The sequence below is a fragment of the Numenius arquata genome, chromosome 18, assembly GCF_964106895.1.
Source record: "Numenius arquata chromosome 18, bNumArq3.hap1.1, whole genome shotgun sequence".
In the NCBI taxonomy this organism is placed as follows: Eukaryota; Metazoa; Chordata; class Aves; order Charadriiformes; family Scolopacidae; genus Numenius; species Numenius arquata.
Window position 1 is genome coordinate 8,215,960 of NC_133593.1, and position 13,979 is coordinate 8,229,938.

At 56.9% G+C, this 13,979-nt stretch overlaps 2 protein-coding genes across 6 annotated transcripts in view; one reads left to right on the forward strand and one right to left on the reverse strand.

The window, feature by feature from the left end:
* The window catches only part of ABR (ABR activator of RhoGEF and GTPase), a 29,638-nt gene extending 23,063 nt beyond the window's left edge, over positions 1-6,575 (forward strand). For all 5 annotated transcript variants that reach the window (XM_074160912.1, XM_074160913.1, XM_074160914.1 and 2 more), the window contains 7 exons: positions 2,437-2,496; positions 2,623-2,732; positions 3,006-3,145; positions 3,651-3,785; positions 4,091-4,196; positions 5,911-6,058; positions 6,230-6,575. In XM_074160912.1, coding sequence (XP_074017013.1) covers positions 2,437-2,496; positions 2,623-2,732; positions 3,006-3,145; positions 3,651-3,785; positions 4,091-4,196; positions 5,911-6,058; positions 6,230-6,319 — 789 coding nt within the window. In that variant the 3' untranslated portion in view covers positions 6,320-6,575. The remainder of the gene's footprint in view (positions 1-2,436; positions 2,497-2,622; positions 2,733-3,005; positions 3,146-3,650; positions 3,786-4,090; positions 4,197-5,910; positions 6,059-6,229) is intronic.
* Positions 6,576-8,572: 1,997 nt separating this feature from the next.
* TIMM22 (translocase of inner mitochondrial membrane 22) lies at positions 8,573-13,638 on the reverse strand. Its single transcript, XM_074160682.1, has 4 exons — positions 13,359-13,638; positions 12,745-12,941; positions 11,629-11,701; positions 8,573-10,530 (listed from the first exon to the last, which is right to left on the reverse strand). The coding sequence occupies exons 1-4, from the start codon at positions 13,585-13,587 to the stop codon at positions 10,454-10,456; spliced, it is 576 nt and encodes a 191-aa protein (XP_074016783.1). The 5' UTR covers positions 13,588-13,638; the 3' UTR covers positions 8,573-10,453.
* Positions 13,639-13,979: the final 341 nt, after the last annotated feature.

Below are 13,979 nucleotides of genomic sequence, written 5' to 3' on the forward strand. Positions count from 1 at the left end.
TTGTTTCACCTCATGGAGGATGAGAGTGGCACCACAATGGATGCTGGCCTGGGCGTGGATGCCACGCCACTGCCGAGAGTCCCCTGAGACACAGAAGGGAGCAGCCTGGAGAGGCACCAGTGACCCAGCTGAGCCATTTCCCTGGGTGCAGGCTGTCATTTGAAGCTGGTTGAGTGCCGAGCTGCCGGAGAGGAGATGCTTGGGATGCATGTCACTTGTGCCAAGGATGGCACAGTGCTGGCTGTTCCCCGGGGCTTCCCGGCCAGCAGTTCCCCACTGGCTTGGGATGTCCCTGCAGTGTGCTAGAGCAAGGCAGCTCCATTTGGAGCAGAAGGAGATGGTGGTGGTAGTTGAGATGGGGTGTTTGCCAGCACCGTGTGGGTAGGAGCTGCCTCTGGCACTGTGGGTGGATGCTCCCATCCGTCCTCCCACGCCTGGAGACGAAGCATCGGCCACAGCTTTGCTTCCTGCAGGGAGCAGGCAGCGTGGTGGTGCTGCCTGCTGCGTGGGGTGCCAGTGGGCACGGCTGGAGGAGAGCCAGGGCCAGGCCACAGCCGGTGCCCCACGGGTGCACGGGGACCTGCCTCAGTTCCAAGGGAGCTCAGGCCGGTGGCATCAGCTGAACTAGCCCAAGGGGGTGTGCCGGCTGCTGTGGGGAGCAGGATAGGGATGATTATGCCTAACTGTGGGCAAGTGGCTGTGGGGAGGTGGCGTGCTCAGGGTAAGGTCTGTGGAGCTGGCGGCAGCCAACCTGGCTTTTATTAAAGCTTTCTTCAGAGTCCTGCTAAAGCCCTTCCAGATGTGAGCTGCCAGGGCCATCGGAGCCAGGGGGACCCAGGGGACGGGGATGGGGAAGGCGCATGTAGTGGTTGCAATTAAACTTGCACTGCAGAGAGGGGAGGCCTATGGCTCTGCTGGGGGGCAAAGGGCTTGGATGCTGCCATGCGTGGAACCGGGCTGTGCAGGGAAAAGGGGTGAAAGCCCCCTGGGACAGGTGGCGTTGGGTTGGCGTTGGCCATGGTGGGTGCACAGCAGTGCTGCCTGTGTCTGGTCTCAGGTGCCACAGGAAGATCTGGCACTGGGGGAGAACACGGGGGCTGGGGTTGGCGAGGGTCTGCCTGCAGCCTCGTGATCCTGGTGTCCAGCCCTGCTGCAGGACCCCACAGAAGCCCAGGGCAGCTGCAGCCTTCCTCCTCCTCCCACTCTCCCCACTGCCCTCCCCAGCAGCCGCAGGGCTGGCGGGGAGGAGGTGGTGTGGTGCTCGCCGGGCTCTCCCATGTGCTGGGTTTGGGGCGCCAGGGAGGGCTCCACGTCAGGAGCCTGGAGACCGCAGTGTTTTCCGTGGCACCACGGCCACCGGAGGAGCTGCTTGGGCTCACCGTGGCACAGGGCTGGGTGTGGGGTGATGCTACAGTGCTGGGTCTGTGCTGAGAGCCAGGGCAGCTCAAGCCTGTCCTCAGGAGTGTGAGGTCTTGGTGTGCAAGAAGAGACATGAGGGACCCTGTGGTTGCCCCCATCATGACGTGTGGTGGCTTCATGGACAGCCAAAGGCTGGGGCAGGGGAACGGCAGCTCCATGGCCAGAGCAGCAGCTCTGGACATCTTTGCGTTCACCTGGAGCATCTCCCAACCCAGCAGCTGTAGGAAACTCCCGTGTCCTTGTGGAGTGACCCTGCGCATTTGGCACAAGCCTCGCCTGGCAGCTGCGTGCACACAGCCCTGGGAGCCCCCACCAGCCCCTGCCAAGTTCCCGCATCCCATCTCCTTCCCCAAGGGGACATTAGTGCCGGGCTCTGCCCCGCTGCCCGCCCCGTGCATTACAGGGATCGATGGGGCCGGATCAATACCACCAGCTGGGGACCAAAAAGCCCCAAAAGGCAACTGCACCCGCCTCTGCCCAGCCCTGGGGCCCAGTGCCCGCCGTGGCACGTGCCGGGACCTTGGGAATGCCAGCACCTCGCTGCAGTGGCCGGGCGCCGGGGCAGCGTCACTGAGTCCCCCGCTAGCCCCAAAGCCAGAAATAGTGGAGCCCGTCATTCCCAGGGGTTATAAATAGCCTTGGCTATGGGGAGATGTTGTTTTTCTGCATGGAAAACGCTGCCCTAGTTCTGTTTCATCAATCTGCTGCCAGAAATAGTCCTGATTTCTTGGAAATTTCTTACTGCTCGGGTGGGGGTTAAAGCACTACCTTGCAGGGGCTCAGGGTTTTGGAGGCCAGGCAGGGAGGCTGAGCCCACCTGGCTTTGGGACATGGCCAGAGGGACCCCAGACCTTCCCTTCTCTGTCCTCCTGCCATGGGCAGCACATTGCCAGGGAAGAACACGATCTGTGCTCAACACTGTGGGTCGGGGGCTTCAGAGGCTGCTGGGCTGGGGTGGCAGTGGGGCTGGCATGGGGCTTTGTCCCTGCAGAGCTCATGCACCATCTCTCTCCGCAGCTGGACCCACAGGCTGTGCAGACAAAGAACTGGCACATGGATGTGATCGAGATGAACGGGGTAAGTAGGACCCACAGCCCCTCATATTTATGGCAGCCCCTTCCCCGGGGCTGTGCCGTGCCTTCATGTGACATGGAGGTGACAGGCCAGGGCCAGGCTGCTTGGACTCACCCCTGTCTCCCGCAGATCAAGGTGGAGTTCTCCATGAAGTTCACAAGCAGAGACATGAGCCTGAAGAGGACCCCGTCCAAGAAGCAGACTGGTGTCTTCGGGGTCAAAATCAGCGTCGTGACAAAGTATGTGTGGGGCTGGGGGGGGGGGGGGCTGATCTGCTCTGGTCCCTGTGGGTGTGGGGTTGCACCAAGTCCCCTTGTTCTATCCTTGCACCACGTCCCTATGCTCCCACCAACACCAGAGATCTCGGCTTTTGCTGTCTCCTGGAATTTGCCCATTCCTTCACCAGCTCCCTCCTTCCCACCCATCCTGCCCCTGGCCCAGGGTTTACAGGCTGGACTGGCCACTGCGGGTCCCCTGGGATTCTTTGCTGACACTTCCACTTTCTGAGCCAGGCGTGAGCGCTCCAAGGTGCCTTACATCGTGCGCCAGTGCATCGAGGAGGTGGAGAAGAGGGGCATTGAAGAGGTCGGCATCTACAGGATCTCTGGCGTTGCCACTGACATCCAGGCATTGAAAGCTGTCTTCGATGCAAGTGAGTGTCCCGAGTGACGGCTACCCTTCACATCACATTCCCCTGGGAGGGTTCATAGGCACTGAGACCCCCCCCTCAGGTCCCCTGCCCTGCAAGCCCAGGGTCTGGTTATTGCACTGCATGTGTGTAAAACGTGCTGGTGTGCCAAGGAAGGGGCTGGGGATAAGGAGGAGGGTGTAGCTGGAAAACAAACGCCCAGAGGTCCCAGCCTTGTTTGTGCCTTGGTGTCTCTGAGAGCTGCTGCCGCGCCTGGCTGGCTCCTGGGAGACACTGAGTCAGGGCAACGTTGCAAATGGATTTGTAAATTGTTCCACATCCCGTTGCCCAGCCAGGCGGGAACCGCTCGGCTCTTCCCAGCCCCAGCCTGGCTACGCGGGGCTGTGGACCCAGCGGTGCTGTCCCTGCCCTCCAGCCGGCAGCCTCCCTGGATAGGTGACACGGGAGGGTTGAGACCCAGAGGGGAAGGAGGTGCAAGAGGCGTCACATGTGGGTGCTCTCTGGACAGATAACAAGGACATCCTGGTCATGCTGAGTGACATGGACATCAACGCCATCGCCGGCACCCTGAAGCTGTACTTCCGCGAGCTGCCCGAGCCCCTCCTCACTGACAGACTCTACCCTGCCTTCATGGAGGGGATCGGTAAGGGGTCGGGGATGGGGAAGGGGTCGGTGCCCAAGCATAGCTCTATTTGGCACTGCCTCCTCTGGGATGGGAGACTTCCGAGGGTCCTTCCCAGCTTGGCCCACTTGGTCCTAGCTGTCCTTGCCAGCTTGAGGCCAGCTCGGGGCTTGTGATGCTGCTCCCCAGGGTGCGGGGAGAGCCCTGTGGGGCTGGGCTGGCCGCTCACACACTGGCTGCCAGGAGCCATCTGGCCATGGTGGGTCCTGCTGCTGCACAAGATGTCACCAGGCCCTGTCCTGAGCCCTCTCCCTCCTTGTCTCCAGCCCTCTCGGATCCTGCTGCCAAGGAGAACTGCATGATGCACCTTCTCCGCTCGCTGCCTGACCCCAACCTCATCACCTTCCTCTTCCTGCTGGAGCACTTGAAAAGGTAATGGCTCAGTTTGCGGCTCCCAGGGGAATGCCCGGCACAGGCGGGAGGTGCAGGACGGGTCTGTCTCGCTGCTTTGCCGTGGGGATGGGATGTGAGCAGAGTTAGAGCCGCTCTGATTCCTGTGATGCCTGCGTGGTCGCGGGCTGATCCCAAACTGGAGGCAGATGGTGCTTTGCTGGTGCAGAGCAGGGTGGCAGTCGGGGCCAGCAACAGCAGCTCAGTGCTGGGCAGGTGACAGAGTGGTCCTTTCCCCTCCCAGCCCCTCCAAGAGGGTGCAGCCCCAGGTAAGTCCCACCTGCTCCGTCTCCCCGGGCTCAGGAACGTTCACTGGGCTCCTGGTGAGGCTGCAGCCTGGTCCGGCTGGGACCCGGCATGCCGTGAGTCCCTTTGGCTGATGTTGGCATTGGCTTCCCACGGCTCCTCTCCACAGGCCCTGTAGGATGTTGGAGGGCTCCTGGAGCCGTTTTGCCCCACAGAGCGGCCCCAGGGCCACCAGCCATGGTGCCAGCAGGGACTGTGCAGTGCACAGCTGTTGATGAGGGTCAGTTCTGCAGGGAGCACACATCCTCTGGCAAGATGCGGCTCTTGGCTGCTGCAGCCGGCATGCAGTTGGTTGGACGGGCTGTCCCCAGGGAGCAGCTGTCCTTGACGCAGGGCAGGGAATCAACTGAGAGCTGTGCAGTGTCCCCCTTAGCGGGAAAACTGAGTGCTGCATCCCTTCCCACCAGTCCAGCAGTAGACCCTACAAAACAAGGTGCAATAATCCCTGTAACTTGTCTGCAGCGGTTGGGCAAGAGCCAGAGACAATCAGTTCTGTGGACGTGTCCCAAAGCTGCAGGTGATGCCTTGTGTGACTCGTCCTGGGGCGAGTACAGCAATGTTACGATTTGCCAGGCTTTATCTTGGCCCAGATAAAGCCCATTCGAACCTGAGGATGGATGGTTCTGGGGCTTGCTGGGGGCATGAAACCCATGGAGAGCCCGGGGCTGTGGGCAGGGTGGGAGTGCGGCACGCAGAGCCTGGCCGGAGCTGGCCACGAGTTTGGGACCGGGACTCACGGCTCATGTTACTTGCATCATGAAGTGGTTTGTTGTTTTTTTTTTTTTCCCCCTCTGGTTTGGCTAAAACCAAACAGAAAAAGTGATTGATGCTGGGGGGCGGGGAAGGAAAAATCCGTTTCCATCCTGAGAACCGGGCACAGCCAGTTCCCACATCTGCTCCCCTGGCCGGGGCTCAACCGTGCAGCCTGTGCCGGGGAACGCAGCTGCCTCCTAACATGGCAATGTTGTGGCCCTGGTTCCCTCGGTGCGGGCTGGCTGGGGTCCCGCGGGGTCGGAGGGGTAGGGAGCCTTGTGGGGAGTGGGTGCGGGGAGGCAGGGGCTGGTGCAGAGCTCCCCGTACCCTGCCGAGGCTCGGGGAGAGCGGAGGCTCTGCAGCACATAAGCATGCAAGGGCTTGGTCGCTGCCACATCACACCCGAGGCTCCCAGCCAGGCCCGGCGGCTCCGGCGGAGGCCGGGAAGGGGGCAGAGCTCCCTGCCCTGCACCTGGGTTTTCCGGGGGCCGTGAAAGGCCACGGCAAGCTGGAGATGTCCCGCTGGGGCTGGGAGAAAGGAGATCAGCCCTCGCCCCCCTGTATCACCCATGGCTGCCCCCTGCTCCAGGAGAACAGCATTAGGGGCTCACGCTCCCTCTCCCCCTGTACCCCGCAGGGTAGCTGAAAAGGAGCCCATCAACAAAATGTCTCTCCACAACCTGGCCACGGTCTTCGGGCCGACACTGCTGAGACCCTCGGAGGGGGAGAGCAAGGCACATCTCACCCTGGCCTCCGACATCTGGTCCCACGATGTGATGGCCCAGGTAAGAGCCGTGCTGGCAGCATGTGGCCACCCTGGGGTGGGGAGTGGAGGGGTTTACCTGCCTGTCCGGGTAGATTTGTCACTCTTTGCTGGATGTGGTTGCACAGGGACAAGCTGGGAAGTGGCAGCTCTGCCTCTTTCTGGCCTAACACGCCCTGTTTGCCCCCTACAGGTCCAGGTCCTTCTTTACTACCTGCAGCATCCTCCCATCTCCTTCACTGAGCTGAAACGCAACACGCTTTACTTCTCCACGGACGTGTAGCCTGCGGGGAGAAGGCACCAGCTGCAAACACTCCCAGCTCCCTGCTGGGGGACACGGACTGGATCGCAGCCCCCCCAGGGAGACTGGCTCGGACCCAGGACGGTGCCACCTGCAGCTCCTGTACAATTGCGTACCGGTGGCCCGGTCCCACCCCAGGCGCCGTGCCTCTCTGTAAAGTAGTCGTGTCTTATGTCCCTTCTTGTGTTCAAGAATTGTTTTTATGTATATTTGTTCAACAGAAGAGGTAGTGACTGACAAGGGCTGTGGACACAGGCTTCCCCCTTGGCTAGTTTTCTCCTGGACTCCTTTCTGCCCGCTCGCTCCTACCAGGCACCCCTCGTCTCGCCCAGCTCGAAGCCTGCAGCATCCCACGAGTGCCTGTTCTGCTGCCCAGCTCCCCTGCCCCACGCCTGCATGTGCAGCACCGGCTCCCTTCGGAGGCTGGGAGCTTACGGGCTTCCCTCCCCGGTGACGGTGACGACCAGCTCTGCTTTGCCTTGCTGCCTGCGCAAACGTTGGACCCCCCCTCCCCGTGCCTGGATCCTGCTCTGGCCCAGCAAACCTGCGACCACGAGAGCAGAGGAGCAGGGTGCTGCTTCCTCCTCGCCACGTCTCTTCTGGGCGCTTTCAGGCCAGACCCCTCTACAGCCCTAATCCTGTGCTTTGCCTGTGTGCATGTAGCGTGGCGGTTACTTCCCTCGCTGTATCTCGCCCCCGAGTAGCGTTTTGGGGTAACCCATCACACCGGGCTGGAGCGAGAGGTGCTGTGCTGGTCTCGATGCACGGCAGGTTGGAGGGACGGCCAGCTTCCTCCGCCATGGGCTGACCCTAGGTCTGTGCTGTGGCACTGACCGGGTCCCATCAGGGCACGTGGATCCCACAATTTCCCCATCAAGCCCTGGTGGGGCAGGGAGCAGGGTCCCTGCCGTTTTTGCTGTAGCGAGGTGCACACTCCCCCCCCCCCAGCACAGCACTGCCGTAAGGGTTGCCAACACTGTGGCAGAGCTTGCCGGGGCACCAGTGTTCCCGCTGCGGCCATGAGAACGGGGAGTTTTTTGTTTCTGGGCACCAGGCAAACGGCAGCACGTGGCCCTGCCTCGGTGCCAGCCAGGCTGCCGGAGGCGAGCGCTCTGTGTGGCACCTGGACGGTCACCCAGCCTGGAAACCAGCGCAGAGGGACGGGAGGAGGAGGAAAGCCTTCGTGGCCCTCACTACCAGAGGGAGAAGTGCTTCGTTTGCTCTTTCTCACAAAGCAGTTGGTGCTGGGTTCGCTGTGCCCGGCCAGCTCAGGTCCATTTTGGTTAGTGGCTCCAGTTTTTGACACACACCCCACCCCCCCCACCCCCAGGCTGATGGCTGGAGTTGTCATGCCGTGTCCCAAGGCAGGATGGCCACATGCCTGCACTCACTGCCAGGCTGCGCTCTTGTCTGCCTGAGTGCCTGGCTCCCGGTATGTCCCCCACCCTCCCAGGTAGGTGCTGGTACCTGTTGGGACACGAAACCTTTCGCTCTGTGAGCCGAGTCCGTGTTCTCGTGGGAAAAGCCCCCTCCCCGAGCACGTTGGCCCCGCGCTGTCCCGTGCCAAATGGAGACAGTTGAGAAGTGACCAAGCGTATCCCCGCCGACAGCGGCGTTGCCTTTGCCCTCTCCACCAACGGACTGTTCCAGGTAGAGCCCGGCCGCCTGCCACCGATGCACCAGGTATGTCCCAAGCCCCCCCCTCCCCGGGGAAGGCAGCGCCCGCTGGCCCCGCACCAGCAAAGCAACTAAAGGAGGGGAGGTTTTTCAGTTCTCCCCCCCCCCCCTCCAAAGGGCTCACACTCCAGACCCTGCTCCTCTTGACTTACCAGCTGAACAGAAGGGAAACAGCATTGCGGAAAATAACCAGGCGTCTGCCTTGGCCCTGGACCCAGTAAAGGAGGCCGAGTTTTAGATCTGACTGCACAACGGATCCCTCTGTGTGTGTGTGTGTGTCTGATTTGTTACATGTGTCCAAGTCTCTGTCCACGATACTCTCATTCCAGATGGAGACTCTGTACAGCCAAATCTTACCCCCCCCCCCACCACCACCACGCGACAGTGGCTGGAGGTCTGGTCCCCACAGCCCCGGCACAACAGGCTGCGGCCATCCCTGTGACTGGCTTCTGCTTGTCCCTACAGGAAGGAAAAGAGGTGTATATGTGTGTGTGGGGGGGGGTGGTGGACTCTTGCAGCTACAGGTAGAATAGAACTGTTAATTAATATTTGACTTTACAAAGTTGTTAAGGATATATTTTTGTTTGTGTTCTGTTTCAATTTCTGTAGATTATAAACTTTAAATGGCTGTAAACCATGTGAGGAGGAAAAAAAAAAAAAAAAAGGTTAATAAAAATGCAAAGCCCCAACATTTGCACAAAAGGAGCCCCGTGGTGTTGCTGTTTGCAGTAAGCGTTCACCTTGGCATCACAGCTTCTTTTTCTATCGTGGAAATCTTGCTAATTGCACTTCAAGCCAGTGGTATAAGCACAGGCATTGTGCCAGGCAATCTTTTAAGAGACATCTTATGGTTTGGGCTACATCCTTGCATTTCAGTACGTTCTGAAGGAAAAAAAACCTGGACTGTCTGGAGCCAAGCCTGTTTAATCAGCCCCAAATTACTCAAGCTTAAAATTCAGCTGACTTGCACAGCTTCTGGCCTGAGGATACTGAACAGGCACGGCAAGGGCCATCAGGCGATCTGGAAACCTCATCTGATAGATCACATGGTGCTGTCTCCCCACTTCTTTCCGTGTGGGAACAGGAGACAATATGCCTCCAAACTGACCACCGTATCAGCCAAACCACCCTGCTAGGGTTGCTCCTCCAGGTAAGCCAGTGCTGTCACCGTTCTGGGATGTCAAACTGTGGATGCAAAGGAGGGGAAGGGGGGGTGGGAGAACCGCCATTAGGTGTGTGCACTGAATCTGAAATCCCGCTGCCTCAAAAAGATGAGGGTGGGTGTTTGCCCTCGTGGAGTGGTTCAACGACAGTAAAAATCAGCCTGAACTATTCCGAGTGTAAAAACTGCCCCCCGAGGCCTGAGAACTGAGCTTGGTTAGATGAGCAAGAGGGCTAATACGAACGCAAATCAAAAAGGGAGCCGCTCCTTGAGCTAACCAACAGACGTTTTGACTTCAGTACCAGTGTTCTGCAGAAATAACACTTCACTTTCCCCAGTGTAATGCTGGGGCACTCAGAGGTGGTACAGGGATGTGAGATGGGAAACAGACTGTGCGCTAAGTGAATGCCCAGTTATCTGTCTAACAGTGGTTTATTCTCACATCTCTGCTTTCTAATGTCACCATCAAACTGCTGGAACTAATGGTGTGAGCCTGAGGCAGTAAAGCAGTAGCAAGATACTTGTACTCCCACAGCGAGGTTAAATCAGGCTAGCCAAGTGGCTACAGAGAATTATACTTCTGCAACAACCTCTTTTTTCCCCCCTTAAACTGTTTTGTTCATCTGCCAGTAACCACACAGTTCTAAGGCTAAGGATTCCTTTCTGCTTTTCCCTTTAAGACATGGTAAAGAAATCTGGCTCTCATCTCTGTACTTGAAATAAGACAAGTTGTACAGATGGTGGTTTGTCTTCAGCTGGTATTTTAAGAAAAGCCTGGAACAAACTATTTCTCCACAGGATCTTACCTCTCCCCAACAGAGTAGCAAGCTGCAAACTGATAACTGTTAAACACTTGCAGCACGTTCAAATACACAGTAACCTAAATCACTGCATTTCTTTTTTGAAGATTGTCCTCCTGCCTCTTTTGATGCTAGCAACAGACTTAATTAAAATCAGACCCAAAGGACCGAAAAAGCTCAAAGTCCAGGCTTGTTTCCTGGAAACTGACAGTCAGCTGATCCGTGCTGGAGATACTGCTCACTGCGCCTGGCTCCTTCCTTGCATACTCCTGCAAGTCTGCCTGAAGCAGCACGCCAGGGCTCGGAGCCAGATTATTGTTAGTCATTCAGGAAAAGCAGCCAACACCATCCAGCTTGCACTGATCAAGAGTCCAAAGGCAGCGGAAAGGTAAGCCTGATGGCTCTTCTGCCGTGATGCAGGCTCTTTGCAGCAGCACTGGAACAAAAGGGAAACTTTGCTCCCAAGGGATCCCACTGTTACCGTAGATAGTAATCAATTGCAGCAGAGAAAGCGGCGAATCCACCACAGCCAATAACCCCTGCCTTCAATCCAGCTGCAATGTAAAAAAAGTGGGAAAGAATGAGACAAAATAGAACAGTTATTTTACTTCCCAGTAACTAGCTTACGCTGTGCTGAAGAGCTTAAACCTGCAGGAACTTGGCGATCCTCTACCAGGGGACACTGGCACTACCACTGCCCAAGGTGAGGAGGGGAACCTGGCACACATGGGACTCGCACTAGCACGGCTGGACTAGCACGGCACGCTGGCCGGGTGCTGTGCTGCTAAGTCTCCCGCCAAGGGCTGGAAGAGGAAAATGCCATTGCTGATTTCAGTGCTCTCTGATCTGAGCACTGCAAGTGGCTTTGCTGTCAGACTGGGGATGGAGAGGAAGAGCAGCTGCAGCTTTGAAACCTCTAAGAGGATTAGGTCCAGGATAGACACAACTTAATGAGCTCAATTAGAAGCACTTTCAAGAGCACTTTCTTTTCTTTTATGATCTGTGGACAGGTTTTTTTCTTAGGGAGAGGTGAGAGAATTTTGATGTTTCTGATGAGCAGAGCAGCTTTCTTCCTCCTTGAGGCTTTTCTCTAGATGTTGCTAGCACTCAAAGCTTCCCAAAGGCCCCACTATTGCCTGCTGGACTAAAATCCCAGTGCTCCTGCTCCTTTACAGCTAAATAGAGTTGTCTCTTTGAATTGATACATGAGAAAGGAGGAAAGCATTTTACACATTATTTCACTGGCAGTAACTGTTAATTTGCACAGTATATATAAGTAGAGCTCTGTTAACACAAGAGCTGTAGCTTCAGAGAGTTGCTCAGTATGTATTTTTGAGTCCCTCCTCACAACACCACAGAAGAGTGTGGATAGCTAACACCATTTCCAGATTTTTCTTTCAAGTCACTTCTGTTGATTTTCCTCCAATCTCACTGTCCCGTACGACCAAGACTTCCCTACACACACATATCTTTCAAGCTGACAGGAAAAGGAAAGAGATAGCAGTTCTGCCAGTCTGGAGTACACTCTCATGTTGTCATCACCATTACCCCATGCAAAGAGATTTGTAGCGTGTGTTGCATTAAAAACACTGCATACTGCATAACCAAATTAGAGTCTTATCACAGAAATAATTACAGCAGGCACTACCAACCTCTGAAGCCGATTGCTCCTCCTGTGATGCAGCCGCTAATAACACTATTCTTCCAGTCTGACTTTCCACGGTACTGTGAAATTAAAAATCAAGAGTCAACAAATAAATACGGAATAAACACTCAGTGTCTGTACTAATACCAAGAAAGGGTAAATGACCTTCCAGCCCCTTCTCAGCCAAGGATGTTTTTCCCTCTATTCTCAGCAGATGGCCCCCTGCACTCTCTATATAAGACTTGCAGGGCCAGGAGAAGAGGAAGGAATGGGTCACCGGGAGAGGTAAAACAAATCCGTATGGTGCAATGCAGTTTTACGGCAAAGATTCTCAGGTGAGCCCATACAGCTCCAGAACACAGTGCTCTGCACTAGCACCAGCTCAGAGATTTCAAAGGCGCTATAACCACACAGGTGCCACGCTGAGCCTGGCCCCACAGCCTGGTTCTCAGCACAGGTAAGAGTCACAGCACTCTGCTGACAAAGATGTACTATTTCCATAGCCAGAGCACACGAGTTTTTCACCAGGGCACAGATCTCTTTGTTTTGCTCCATTGTGTGAGCAGATACACTTTTCCTCTACAAGAGTAAAGAAATAATTGTGTCTTTCAATTAAAAGGCAGTACCGAAATTCATAACAGGCTAATTTTCCTATTTAAGAAAATGGAAGATTTACCACTGAGCTGCACAAGGTCATTTCTTGCTGTAGGGGCAAGATCAAAATAGGCCTGTTACTTAAGTAACTTTCATGTTAGGATCCCTTACTGCATATGGAATTTTTAGAGGCTCAAATTACATGTTGCAACTCATAGTTTGATGTTTTAAAGTAACAAGTACTTGTAGCTAGGGTTTTAAAAAGTAAGGCCTACACTTGCCAATACATTCAGGACTTGAAATGAAAAGGACTTCGCTATTGCATGCTTTTCTGCTCATTCTGTCAGAGAACAGCAGTTCTGAAGACAGATATCAAAGCTGAAAAGCTTTGATGGCTAGGAAACAGAATAAACTAGCCTGCTCCCTTGCCCTGTTACAAAGGGGATACACATACTTATTTGGATCTACTAAAAGAGATTATTAAGTGTACAAGAAAACATTTATTAATGCATAAGAAGTTATTACTCACAGATTCCACCACGCATTCAGTGCAGGAGAACATGGCACCCACAATGGCGAAGTTCTTTGCATAGGATATGCCTCGCTGCCCCATATCTTTGAGGACTTCTTTTGCAGTTGGCGTGCGATATGGATCCTTGGGATCAAACCCAACGTTGGTGTCGATGCCAGCTGTGAAGACACCAAATGCGCCTCCCAGAACAAATCCTGTAAAAGACACAGAATATAAAATGAACCTTGGCTGGATTCGAGCAGCACATTCCCCGCAGGCATCAGAGCACCTCAGGGCACCCTATCTGTCAATGCTGCAGCGTGAAAGGGGCAGTACAAGGGCACAAGCGGCCCATCTCTGGATACTACAGGCACTGTTGCTGACCCCCTCCCTGCTGACAGGCTGTGCTGTGCTGAGGGAAGGCTGTGCACACCTCGTCCTTTGCACGGAAGGCAGACAGGCAGAGATCCCTCCCTGGGGCAGACACTGGAAGAGCTGTCCACAGGGGGTCCCTGTGCTGCTGCCTCTTCCCCATCCACCCCTTTCCCAACGCCACGGGGACACCCCCCCCTCCTACTCCCTAACCCCGTCCCTCCAGACTCCCCCGGCCCCCTCAGCCGCCCCCGCCGCACCTCCCACGCAAGCCAGCACCGCCTTGAAGGCGCAGCTCTCCATGGCCCTCTCCACCATCTTCTGCTCCTCGCTCTTGGGCGGGCTGGGGATGCCGCCGAAGGCGGCGGGGTCCCAGGCGCGGGGCCGCCGCTGCTCGCCCACCAGGTGCTGCAGCAGCAGGCTGTACTGCAGCGGCGGCGGGGGAGGCTCCGGGCCGCCCGGAGCAGAAGGCGGCGGCATTGCCGCCATGACCGGCCTGGGACACCCGCCGCCGGCTCAGCGCCGGGTCTGGGCCCACTCGAGGCGCCGGTAACGCGGCTCCCAGCAGCCGCGGCGGCGCGCGGGGGCCCACGGGAGCTGTAGTTCCTCTGAGAGGAGGCGCCCGACGCCCTGAGCCACGCCGCGACTACGTATCCCAGCGTGCCCCGCTGCAGCGCCCGCACGGAGAACTACAACTCCCGGCAGGCACCATGGGGCGTCAGGGGACCAGCAGTCCCTGGGGCGGAGGGGGACTACATTACCCGGCGTGCTGCGCGCCAGCCCCCTGGCGGCCGTTAAAACCGCTGCAGGTGAGGTGAGGGCTCTGGCTGCTGGAGCATCCTCCGGAGCGGCGGCGGCGGCAGCAGGTGAGTGCGGCTCCG

Bases quoted from the DNA above. Each gene is read 5' to 3' on its own strand.
- TIMM22 (XM_074160682.1), bottom strand. From the start codon at position 13,587: ATGGCGGCAATGCCGCCGCCTTCTGCTCCGGGCGGCCCGGAGCCTCCC. The intron at 11,702-12,744 runs GTGAGTAATAAC...TTAATTTCACAG, and splicing joins CTGAATGCGTGGTGGAATCT to TACCGTGGAAAGTCAGACTG. The intron at 10,531-11,628 runs GTTGGTAGTGCC...TTTACATTGCAG, and splicing joins AGGAGCAATCGGCTTCAGAG to CTGGATTGAAGGCAGGGGTT.